The sequence below is a fragment of the Melampsora larici-populina genome, assembly GCF_000204055.1.
Source record: "Melampsora larici-populina 98AG31 unplaced genomic scaffold MELLAscaffold_24, whole genome shotgun sequence".
Lineage (NCBI taxonomy): Eukaryota > Fungi > Basidiomycota > Pucciniomycetes > Pucciniales > Melampsoraceae > Melampsora > Melampsora laricis-populina.
In genome coordinates, this window is record NW_006768788.1 from 689773 (window position 1) to 702470 (window position 12698).

The window sequence follows — 12698 nt, forward strand, 5'->3', positions numbered from 1 at the left end:
TGTCTCGGCTATCATTGATCGCCACGAAGTTCAAATACCCTCACTTTCGGCCCTCTCCCCACTCCATCCCTAGTACTCCGACTCTGCCCTTCAATCGGTCATCCTCGCGTTCTTTCAACACCACTACCTTAAGCTCATTTCCAGCGCTTGACAAACTGATAGAAACCATGGCCAACAATCGTCCTAGCTCGCCTACGCTCTGCCACTTCCTCGACCGTAATGAGAAATTTGTGGCTTCCACCGATCCGGATGTCCTAGCTCGTTGTGCTGAAGGCCAAAGCCCTAGCGTCTTTTGGCTCGGATGCTCCGATTCGCGTGTTCCTGAAGGCCAAGTCATCCGTGCTGGGTTAGGGGAAGTGTTCGTACATGTAAGCCCCTTGCTCGACTGCATCTCGCCTTGAAGTCAATACTGCCTTGCTTGCATCGCTCCCGATGTGTGATCATATGAATGTTCCAAACTAATGCGCCTCTTTTCGACTTCGCCCAGCGAAACGTGGCGAATCTTTTTACCCCGGATGATACCTCTGCCACCGCTGCTCTCGCTTATGCGGTTAACCACCTAAAAGTATCGCATGTAGTCGTAGTAGGCCACGAGAAATGCGGAGGCTGCGCAGCAGCCCTATCTGTAGCCCAAACCAAACCAGTATCTACGACCGATGATATCGGAGAACAAGCCATCGCCAAATGGATCGAACCCATTCGAGCCATCGCGGCAAAGCATCTCGAAAAAACACCAGGCGTCGAACTCAGTACGATTGTGCACTCTAATGTCTGCGCTCAAGTCTCTAACGTGGTGAATCACTCGGTATTGAAGAAAGCTTGGGCTCGTGGTCAAGCAGTCAGCGTTCACGGTTGGGTTTACGATCTCGCCACAGGAAAACTCAACGACTTAGGAGTCACCAACAACGGACCTTGATCATAACGAAGCTTATCAGTGTTTTACGTGATGACGAACGTATACTTTTTGTTTTTTTTGAATATGAAATTGGGTAGATGAGGAATATAACTTGAACAGGAAGATGTAAAAAACGTGCTTGTGTTGACTGGAAATGCTACATGAAATGCTTGCCAATTCATTTTGCTGTCTAGACCCCTTATCCCACACACTTTCAATCACCCGTTCTTCAAGTGACATACACAGAATACATGAGTGCAGGGTAGGGATTTGTTAACCTTTGGCCTGAAGGCTCCTCGGAAGCTGGTCTGAACTTTATGACAGTCTGTGACCAAAACATGGCATAACCACGGCGCTGTATCACGTTGAACAAACAATATATACAGAATGCCCCCCCACTACCCCATCCATCTGATTCTTAGTTTCCGACAATCTTGATCTATTCATGACAAAGAAGGCAGGTGATGGTGGTTCAGCTTTGGCACGGGTAGAATCTCGGTGAATATTATAATTCAATAGACTTGAGGAACTGAGCTGGTTGGTATCACAATTTTTTTTTACAATATAACGACAACTTCTGCTCTTGATCAGCAGGCCATCCTTTGATGGTCGCTGCCATTTTGTGATCCCTGAATTTCTCGAGTTGCCCAATCAAAACTTAGCTACAGCTAGAAAATTTCACAAATCCAATTCCATTGAGATTAAAGATTGACTCCAAGCTTGTTGGCTCAGAGAAAAGCACTTGACTCTGAGAATGCTGTTGACAAGTAACATGAATAGTCAGTCATAGGCAGCCCATGGAAAGAGTTGACTGGCTCATTGTTCAAGGTATCAAATATGAACATGGTTGGGTTTGTATGATTGCGTGTGGATATATACAAGACTGATTCTCTCAAGAGCTAGTATAGAACACAGTTCGACATGAAGAAATCAGAGTGAAGAATTGAAGAAGTGGTTGGAAATGCTTGCTCCTAGCAATGGCAAGGCAAAGAGTCATTGGATGGGGATAATAATATTTGAACACAAGAAGGAATTAGACCCAATGGCACACCTTGGTAGAATCAGGGTTGTATAGGTCCAGATGAGTCCGTACACTCACCTTTTCTCAGGTGCACCTAGACACTCTGAGTTCATGAGGCACACTTTCAGCTCGAGGAAAGCTGCAAACACTATATATCTTGCTTATGATGCAAAAAGTGGCCTCAGGACAAAGACTGATCCCACTGGCTGGGATGCTACCCAGCTTTACATATTGATGGGAAATGCCCTCCCCAGGTATGACCTCAGTACCATACACTGTGTCGAGTTTGCAACTGGGGAAAAAAGGATTGCACCCCCACATCCTAACCAAAGTCGATTCACACAAACAAAGGTGTGCACCCTGGATGCGTGGTTCAGGGTCACACCCACCTGGTGATGAAAGTGTAGATTTTTTTAGCTGCACGCTTAACTGAACCTATAAAGTACACTGCCGCAAAGGTCCGATCTTGGCTAGCCGCTACAGACTTGAGTTATCGAGTCAGTGCATAAGACTCAGAGCATCAACCATCGTTGCATCAAGGTAACCATGAAATCACCAACGGGTACTGCAGCTCCAAATACGTCTTCACAGAATATGTAAACAAAGGTGCGATCTGATCATGTTACTTTAGTGGTGACTGCACTTTACAGAAAAAAATGTGATCACAGACAGAATTGAAATTATCCAACTTGGTTATCTGATGAATTCTTGCAAATATACCTCAAAAACACACATTCAAAAAATCAATTGATGATTCGATCCTCAATGAGAACTGCCTCCGCCCAGCACCCTGATAAATTGGTTCTTTGTCACACACTCGCAGCGGCAGAGTTCGGTAGTATAAACGATTTGGTCAAAGATATTGGAATAATTCACTGCATAAGCTGGAGTTGCATACCCAAGCAAAGATGATGAGTGGGCATTTGTCAGGAGATTCAGGGGGGTCACGACATCGGAATAAAGCAATGTTGTCTGATTTCACATAAATGACTGAAGGACCTGAAAACCATAGGCTTGAAACTTGTGTGGAAGCGACCAAGTCGAGTGTTGCATAACATATTATAACATGATTTAAGCAGACTTAGGGGTTTTTCGGGTAGTCTCGGCGATTCGGGCTGCTCGGATGACAGCAGCCTTGACGAGATCAGGTCGGTAGCTGTTGGCGATCTTGGCAGCTTTTCCAGCAGCTTTCCGTGGAGCAATGCAAGCGCCCCTGGCTCGAACAGTCTTACGGGCAGAAGTGAGGTGTCGAGCTGTAGAGCGATCTCAGATGAATGAGCACGATGATTAACGTAACAAGCCGCTACTTTTTGCCGATGACTTACGGTTGGCACCTTCCTTCTTGGTGGAATAGAGGACACCGCCTTTGGGGGCGGCAGTGATGGACAAAGGCTTGGGCTGAGCCAATCCGGAGTATCGGTAGGAGTGGTAGTTCTATTGGAGGCATAGAAAGGTACTCATTATCAGCAAACCGAGTCCAGGTGAGGTTTTGTCAAAAAGAGGTCACGAGAAGCAGAGTGACTCACCTTGAGGTTACCAGCTTCACGACTGAATGTGATGCCACCTCGCGAGACCATCTTGGAGTTCCATCCCTGACGATGAGAAAATATGACCGGACTTTCGTCAGGATTTGTGGGTTGCGAATTGAATTTCCATGAAAGCTGAGTGACTCTGAATTGTACACACCCGTAGGAGAAGCCATTGTAGATCGGCGGAAGAAGCGTTTTCCTGAATTATAGAGCATGGTCAAGGTTAGCTACGCAAAGCGGCTCTGCCGGGATAAAGTTCACACCACGCTCACCATTTCGATTTAGGAGAGGGGACAAAGTTGATGGGATGAGGGTTTCGGAATGGGTGGCCGCGAGACGTGGGAGGCTGAAGGGTTGACGATATGGGTATGAGGCGGTGCTCCATGGGATTACATAAGGGCGCAGCAGTGGTGCCGCGCGCCCACAGCATCATTATTGTTCTCTCATCACGTTAGGTTAAGCTTGAAGTTACATCTATAAAGTTTGCAAACCAGTGCCTTATACATCACTCCACACCCACCACGACGTCATGGATCCAATCAGCCGGTAAGCAATTTGAACCTCCCTCAAATACCCTCGGCCCTCATCAAATTATTTTCCAAGCGATGATGTCAAAGTATTTCTTCACTTTCTGATCCTTGTCCGCATGCGGACAGGAAAGGTAGATTTGTAAATATTGACAAGCATATGTCTGAGCTTCTTGCGACCAACCATCCTTCCTAACTTACGCTTTGTCTGGATTGCTGACTCGGATGTTCACATTGGTTACAGGTCGAGAATGGTTGTGGATGTCCAAGACATCTTATTTCTCTGCAACACCTATGATCGTATTGACACCTTTACATGTGCATGTTGTAATTAGTCCTCTTATCCCTAAATAAGGTGCTCTTGTTGCATTTGGTCCTTACGTACCACCCACTTCGGTAACAAAACCCGAAAAAAGTTACATATATGATTTTTACATCACGGTGAGAAATATTCTCACCGTGTATGTATATGTAAAGCTGTGATCCTTGAAAACCTTCGGTAACCGAATCAAAGTGAAGATGATGATCATTCAACGATGAAATGATCATTTGTTGTTCGGTAAACAAGGTCACCGAGCTCATCGACTTGATGAGCTCACTCTTTCTTTTTGTAATGAACCCTTCCCGCCGCTTGTAGATGTAATAGAACAAATTTAATATAACCTCATTAAAAAATGGATCATACTCGAGCTCTTCAGCGCCGGAGACATCGACGTCGCCAAATTATATTCTTCAATCACTTAATCCTGATGGAATCCGCTAGATTCTACTACAACACAATCTTGAAGCCAACTATAATAAAAAATCCAAGGATCAGATCAATCCTTTCTGGCCAGATGTGGATTGATGAGTTACTGACCGGGCACGAAAAGGTTTTCTACGAAAATATGGGAATGAAAAAGGAGGTTTTTGTGGGATTGAGAGAAAGGCTCGAGGAATCTGGATCACTTGCTGATTCCAGATACGTTACCAGCACAGAGCAATTAGCTCTTTTACTTTACTTCCTCATCACCGGGCTATCAAATACGAAGCTTAACCAACGCTTCCAAAGATCTGCTGACACGGTTTCAAAGTGAATCCATTAAATCATTTATATTATTCATTTCAAAGACTGATGATTGTGTCTTTACAGGATCATCAACAACTTAACTCAGGATATCACCAAAAATACCCAATTGATCCATTCTTACATCATCCTCCCTCAACAGGATACTCCGATGTCAGCATCCATCCGTAATAACCCCGATTGGTACCCCTATTTCAAGAATTGCGTGGGGGCAGTTGATGGAACGCATATGCCAGTTCATGTATCGCCACTTGACGCCAAGCCATATTTCAATCGAAAAGGCAATATAACTCAAAATGTACTGGCGGCTTGTAATTTCAGCTTATGTTTTACGTATATTCTAGCTGGCTGGGAAGGTAGTGTGGCGGATAGTAAACTCTGGGATGATGCACGCGAAAGAAATCTTACCATCCCGGCTGGTAAGTATGTTTTGGGCGATGCTGGCTTTGCATTGAGTCTGACTTGTCAAACCCCTTTTCGAGGGGTGCGATATCATCTTCGTGAATTTTCCGGCGATAACTCTGAGTACGCCACCAAACCTCTTTTATTGAATAGCGCAAACTGATGTTTTTGTACTCTACAGACCTCGAACTTATCAGGAACTGTATAACAAACGACATGCAGCTTTAAGGAACTATATCGAAAGAATATTTGGTGTAACAAAGCAAAGATTTAAAGTGATGGGAGAAGGTTCTCACTATCCAATACTGATTCAAGCAAGATTAATACTACTAATGGCTTTTATACATAATTTCATCAGAACAGTCGATAGTAATGATGAGCAATTTAATGGGGAATTTGATGAAAACTATCAACCTCGAGTCAATCAAGAGGAGTTACACGCTGTTGGAAACACTCCTGAAGAGTCAACTGAAGCAGGAAAGTTGAGAACGAAGATTGCTAAAGCAATGTGGAGAACTTATCGCCAACAACGAACTGCTCGTGGAATGTGAATTAAGATACTCATTTGTTTTTCGATTTTTGCTTAGACGCTTAGCAAGTTATTAAACATTTATTATCATTTATTACAAACTCACATCATACTTAATGCCCTCATGTTTTAGGTGTTTTAGAAACTTGATAAAGACGAAATATTTTCATGTTTTAGTATTTATATAAACTCAATCAAGAGTCAATTACAACTTGAGCAATCAGCAGGCTTTGTTATTACAGAACAATTAAGAACCTCATAAGCCTTATGAAATTACAAATGTATTTAAAAAAACCTTTAATTATTGAATATTTATTTTAAGATATATGCGACTCGACTTTGACCAAAGTAAAAGATAAACTTATGTATGGAAAAAGTGATTAAAAAGTTATTGAATTGAATCGATTTAATTTTGATCACCTGCTAACTTTCCTCTGATCCAGCCAAGTTGTAAATCCTTTTCTTCAAGACCAACAAACATTTTGGCATAGTCAACATCTTTCTTTAACATTTCCATTGATTTGTACAGTTCATCTTGACTTAAACCGAGCTTGCGTAATCCCCGAGTAGCAGTGGTGAGAAAGTCGTAAGGTTGAGTCGAACTTCCAGAAGCTAAATTATCGTTGGCCATGTGACTAATAAATTTGTCTGAAATCGAGCCAATTCCATCTATAAAGTCTTCACCAGCTTGAGCCGCAGTCTTGCGTTGTCGTTTTTGAAAAGGTTTATGAACTTTGACTTTTGAATCGATTTCTGGTGATCGATTGTGTTTGGATCTCTTATTCTTCATGAATTTATTCTTGGGAAGATCTTGAGAAGTGCTGGTAGGTGCTGGTGTTTCTTCATTGGATTCGATAGCACGCTGAAGTCGAGATTCATCTAAACTCCCAAGTTGACTCCCATCATGGCTCATTGATTTGCCACTTGAAGTATCATCATCCTTATCTTTTTCACCTTCTCCAACAGCTTCCTCGGCAGGAGCAAAAGAATTGACCTTCCCAGTTCCCTTGGCCATCCCAGGATCGACGAGCACACCAACTGATTCATAAAGCGGGAAGGGGTTCCTTCTGAACCAACCTAAACGCTTGTTAGTTCCTGACTGGGATGAGAAAGTCACAGCATTAGCAATCAGACAAGAAAGAAGGTATGAAGGTAAGAATGAGCTGGGCATACTGGTACTTTGGCCATCTCGTTCCAGATGTCGGAACTGAGCTCGACCATATTCGTTTCGGGGTTCCATCCGGCACCGCTTTTCTTCAACAAATCGCTCGCATCTTTGTACCGTTTGTTAAGCTTAATTTGAAACAAAGATACAATTAATATACAGTAGAAAGAAAGAGACAAAAGCAAAAGACTTACCACATTATAATGACCATGTACCATCTCACCAGTCTTTTTTTTAGTCGCGCCTTCAGTACCCTTCAATTCAGTTGCAATCAATGCCCAAGTTGCTTTTGAAAAGCCTTTATTACTTTTATTGTTCCTATGAGTTTTTATAAGATGTTCGATCATTTTCGATTCTTGGTCACTGGTCCATTCGCACTTGGATGAGGGTGTTGAAACAATCGGACTGTCTTCAACTGATTGTGATATGTTGGTGGACGCCGGCATGCCGAGATTGAAAAGGTAAAGGTAATGTAATGAATCGATTGAATGAAATGATAAATAACAGTTGAAGGAAGTTTTTTTTAAGATGAAAGTGGCTTGAAGGATATTCTGAAGTCGACTTTGAGTTTCGATGAGAGGGGATATGAGGTTGACCAGATTGATTGATTGATTTAACTGAGTGAGCAAGGTTGAGGTAGTGAAGAGTTGAAGTTATTTGTGATGAGAAAGAAAAAAACAAAAAAAAAATGATTGTTTTCGGTGAAGTACGAAAAAAGACAAAGTGATACTTCGAGATGAAAGAGAATCAATAGATATTAGTTGGTTTTCATAAAAAAAAACGACAAAAAGTCGTTTTGGAGAATTTGTACAAATTTTACATATAAATGTCAAAATATGTATATCTGTTTCGTTGCAGTTTAGGTTACCGAATTGGTTTTCCGGGTCATATATATTACTTTTGCTAAAAAGCTTGGTCCGATCGAGAAAAAATAAAACAGAATCAGACCCAGATTTTGCCGCAGCAGTCACAACGCAGCAGAGAGAAGGATTTTGGGGGTGCTGTCTGGTCCTGTCGGCTCTGGTGCGACCTCCCTACTATTCCGCTGATCCATCACCCATCTCTAGGCTCTAGTTCCCCATCACCTTGACCTCTTTCTTTGCACACTCTTGCAAGATGACGTTGTCAAACTCTTGGTAAGTCACTTTACGAGTTACATTAAAATATATCTCTTCTTTATTATCTATTGGTGTGCTTTCTAACAAACTTTTCGTATTGTTTGATTCAGATGACCATCCTCACAACACAGTCTGATATCCGTGATCGTCTTGCCTAGCTTTGTCTCACCATCACCTCACCAGCTCTTTCTTCCCACACTCTTTCAAGAAGGTTTTGAATTGTTGGATTGATCATAACGAGCATTTGTTAACAAATCAAAAAAAGAAATGATGATGAAGTTTTTACGGAGCTCACAACTGCTGTGCTAATGTGAGAGAAAAGGCAAGTTGAATGAGATGTATCCTAATATCCTCAACTTGTCCGGTGCCAAGCTATGCTGAATAACAATTGGATATCTCATGAAAGATATCTCAAATGTGAGTGACTTTTCAAGGTAAGCAAGATCATCAGAAACATCGACTGGTTATGACCAATATCAAAACCAATCAATTCCTGATTGATTCTCCTACAAGGAAATCCTATGATCGCGACTTGAGAACAATCTCAAATATCTTATGAAATAAAACCTAAGATCTCATCGGGTTTGAAGTCAAGATTAACAACGATCTCATTTTTTGAAGACATTCCACATCCAAGAATCGATTGATTTTGCTCGGTCAAAACCAATCAACCTTCGTATGCTCCTACAGAAAAGATTGTGAAAAATCTCAGCTCTCTTGTGTAATCTAGAGACTGATTTCACGAACAAGATCAAAATCGATCGCTTTGCTTGTGATCCTTTGAAGAAGATTGAAACGATTTCAGTTTCACGCCAATCTTATCTATAATTCCTTGTTTCTAATTCCTATACGATGACAATCTTCTCTAACTACAATTCATCTAATACAAACAAACAAGCTCCTCTTCAAATATCTGATAACCACAATGATGATACAAAATTCCGTTCGACTGGATTTGACCTCGTAACTAAAACTTGTGATCTCGAGACAACAAACTTTGACACATTGAATCCAAAATTGATAGGGTTCAACTTGGGAAAGTATGGTGGTATGTATTGTAGAAGGATACCTAGAAATGATATTGGGGGTCATCAGTAAGTTCAATTAATTGCACTGAAGAGACAAATGGGAGGAATTGAAGTAAAAAAAGTGTACCTTTTTCCTACAGATCAGCAATGGGTTGGCCACGATTGATAGACACGTTTCCAGGATGCAAGAAGCAGCGAGCGACTGAGTTGAGTTTAGTGATGAAAACAAAGTAATCAACAGGGACAGGGATTTGAAGGATATGACTGGGAGCTCGCACCAGAGCCAACAGCACCCCCAAAATCTTTCTCTCTGCTGCGTTGTGACTGCTGCGGCGAAACCTGGGTCTGATTCTGTTTTATTTTTTCTCGATCGGGCCAAGCTTTTTAGCAAAAGTAATACAACCGAAATTCGGTATGTTTTTTTGGTGGTACATATTCGGTCGCATATGTACAGCCGATGTAAGAACTATCGGCAGTTTTTTGAGAAAGTGTGTCGTCGCCGGATTTATCTCTCAAAGTCCAAAACTCCAAATTTTTCGACTTTCAGACTGAAGCGTATCGTCCTTCTTCAAGATTGGACATTTACTTTGTCATTTCCTCATCACGAACGGTCACGAATCCATCAATCTCTCTCCTTCCGGCTATCCCTTCTTCAAAAAAAAGCAATAACCGGAAAACGAGTCTCTTATCGCCCATGACATCATCTCACACGATGTCTTTCCCTCAATTTCAAGCTTTAGATCGTTCACCCCCTCACTTTATAACCCCACCACCGTTCCCACTGAAATCTATCCTCGCAAATCACATATTATTGACCAAAACAACATTCATATTTCATATACCATCCACCGTATCAACATTTTCCTTTGATCCATCGTTTTTCCAAATACAAAACCGTATTTGTACGTCATTTCATTGATGTTCATGATCTTTCTTATCTCGGTATTGATCGTATATTCTTTTTCGTTTCGTTAGTTATCAGAATGTCTAAGGAATCTTCAAATGCTCCGGCCGAGACCCCCTTGAGTGGCTACATGAACCCTTGTGAGTCCCATTTCCACTCGACTTGGTTTCTTTTCTTCTTTAACTCATCCTTTGTCACTTTCAGTGTTCGAAGAACCAGAGGATCGGGTAGGAAACGATCGACGAGCAATCTGCAGCAGACAAGACCCTTTATTGCGTGTTGGCACTCGCGGTCGTGAAATTTTCGATAACAACAATCAAATGACAATCGAGATCAAATTCAAGATCTACACCGACCAGGAGGTCGAAGTGAATGCCCCAACTCAGAGCACCCCCAAAGTTGGGGCTGGTAAGAAGTCATCGAAGTCTGCCAAACTTAACCTCATTGATTCAAAAGCCATCAACACCGGTTACCTCGAGATGAAAGTCTGTCCGTTTGGAAAAAGTCTGATTGAATTCAAGGACCTGGTGGCTGGAGCGTGTGATAAGTATGAGGCTGGAATGAAAAATATCATTCTTAATAGTCCTTTCTCACCTGAGCTGAAGTGGAAAGCCAACATCGGGCGTTCGAAGTGGGTTCTCACCGAATACGACCAATGGCAAGATTTTGTGGTTACTCTTGAGAAATCGACCAAAAAGAAGGGTGTTGTTTCGATTGAGAATGAAAATGTTCAAGTTAAAGCCAAAGAGTGTAACATGGTGAGTGTTCATGATTTTGTATCGTATTTCATGTTTGAGTCTAATTACTTACTCCGATTTGCTTGACAGGCATCCGCCACGAAGATGCTCATTGCCTCGACTAACGGTGGCCCTGTGGAAAGCCAAGAATCCGAGGTGAGTGCTTTACCTTTGGTTATAGATTTCGATTTTGTTTACCATCTCGCTTCACAGGAATCCAAGAAAGAGAGAGAATTAGCGACTCACGCTAATAAGATCTTCAGTCAACATGCTATCGAAAAGCATGTTGGAGGGCCCGGTAAGATATTGACCCTTCCTTGGAATCCGGCATTTCGATATCGATTGACTTACGCGGCTGCCTGGATCTGGGCTCGCGGGGTGGTAAGTGGATTATCTGGATGCTTGTCGACTTAGATAAGTGTACTCAACTGACATGATTCGTTCATGTAGATGGCGAATATTGCGACACCTGATATCCCACCAAATACGGCTGAGTTCCGGTACGAGATCAAGAAGAGCGAATGGATCCACCCGGACATGGGCGTGGATCATCGGGTCGAAATGCGTTTAAAAGGTCGTCCTGAAGTATCTCAAGGAAGAGTTAACCCTCAGCCTGGTGGCTCGAGGTCACTTGATACTTCTGAGGTTTTAACTCAAAGTAGAGCCAAGGCTGATGTCAAACCAGACTTGGCTCAAATTGGTGATAAACGGATCGCCACTGGACCGAGCGAGGAGATGGATATCAAGCCAGACCTCAAGAAGATCAAAGTCGACGACCGTGAGCTCCCATCTTCATTTGATGCATTACCAGGCTGTTATACTGACATTGATTATGGATACGGTCTTCTCAGCACTCAAATCCTCCATCAATGAACCGATTTATGTTTCGAGCGAATTTGAAAGTGACTGGGAAAGCCAAAGTGACACTAGATCCGACTCCATCGAGATTGAGAACCCCTCCAACTGTCATACCTTTGAGATGGAAAGGTTCCTTCAAGAATGTGATATCGGATTCGAAGATTTAACCACTCGCACAATCCTTAAAGAAGCGGGTATCGTTTCCTGGACGGACTTGATACCTTGTCTTCAACTCACTGAATCAACTCTGACCTCCAAGGGGATCAGCCGTCAAATTGCCAATCGCCTCATGAGTGAAGCTCAAGCTCGAATCTCAAAATGAAATCGTAAGTTCGAATCTAACTATGTTACATCTAGGAGCCCCCGGAACTGAAAACTTTGCATCCTTGGTTATTTTCACCCTCAGGATCTTTATAACATACAAGTCAAACTCGATGACCTTTCCTTAACTTTGATAAGATACCTTTCAGTATCATATCAATGGTATTTTTCTTCGTTATTTGTGTGATCGTCCTCTCAAAAGAAGCAAAAGATTGTTTTTCATTTCCGTATTTATTATATTATCGAGATCCACCAATTAGCGTGAGGATCTCAGTATCCAAATACATCTAAGTGAAATAAGTGGTATTCCGTTGTAGTGTGGTCTAAGTTCCTCATGTATTTTACAAAGTAGTTATCCATTTTTATGTATGGGGCTTTTGTGTGGTCATCAAAGCCATGATCAAACCACTCAGCAAGATGGACAATATATATATTCATTTGGACTTGGTATCACTCGAGTGCTCCCATAACTGTGCCACTTTTGCCATTTAATTGACTTTTCGGCCAGTCAACAGGCCAATATATTGTCATACGTGCCAATTCTTTGACACCTCCCAAATACGATAAGATCTTATGAAGGTCATAAGATCTTATTGAG

General features: G+C 42.1%; 3 protein-coding genes across 3 annotated transcripts; 2 read left to right on the forward strand and 1 right to left on the reverse strand.

The window, feature by feature from the left end:
- Window positions 1-230: 230 nt before the first annotated feature.
- Window positions 231-901, forward strand: MELLADRAFT_29046 (uncharacterized protein; the record flags this gene model as incomplete). Its single annotated transcript, XM_007411221.1, has 2 exons — window positions 231-368; window positions 488-901. Coding segments are annotated over 2 exons (552 nt in total), but the record flags the coding sequence as incomplete, so codon positions are not given.
- A 1970-nt stretch (window positions 902-2871) lies between these two features.
- On the reverse strand, window positions 2872-3776 carry MELLADRAFT_72153 (uncharacterized protein; the record flags this gene model as incomplete). Its single annotated transcript, XM_007411306.1, has 5 exons — window positions 2872-3169; window positions 3242-3350; window positions 3443-3508; window positions 3603-3644; window positions 3718-3776. 5 exons carry the CDS (start codon window positions 3718-3720, stop codon window positions 2988-2990), a joined length of 402 nt encoding a protein of 133 aa, XP_007411368.1.
- Window positions 3777-9974: 6198 nt separating this feature from the next.
- On the forward strand, window positions 9975-12101 carry MELLADRAFT_88048 (uncharacterized protein; the record flags this gene model as incomplete). Its single annotated transcript, XM_007411222.1, has 7 exons — window positions 9975-10182; window positions 10256-10324; window positions 10389-10942; window positions 11012-11077; window positions 11135-11302; window positions 11372-11699; window positions 11773-12101. The coding sequence occupies 7 exons, from the start codon at window positions 9975-9977 to the stop codon at window positions 12099-12101; spliced, it is 1722 nt and encodes a 573-aa protein (XP_007411284.1).
- Window positions 12102-12698: the final 597 nt, after the last annotated feature.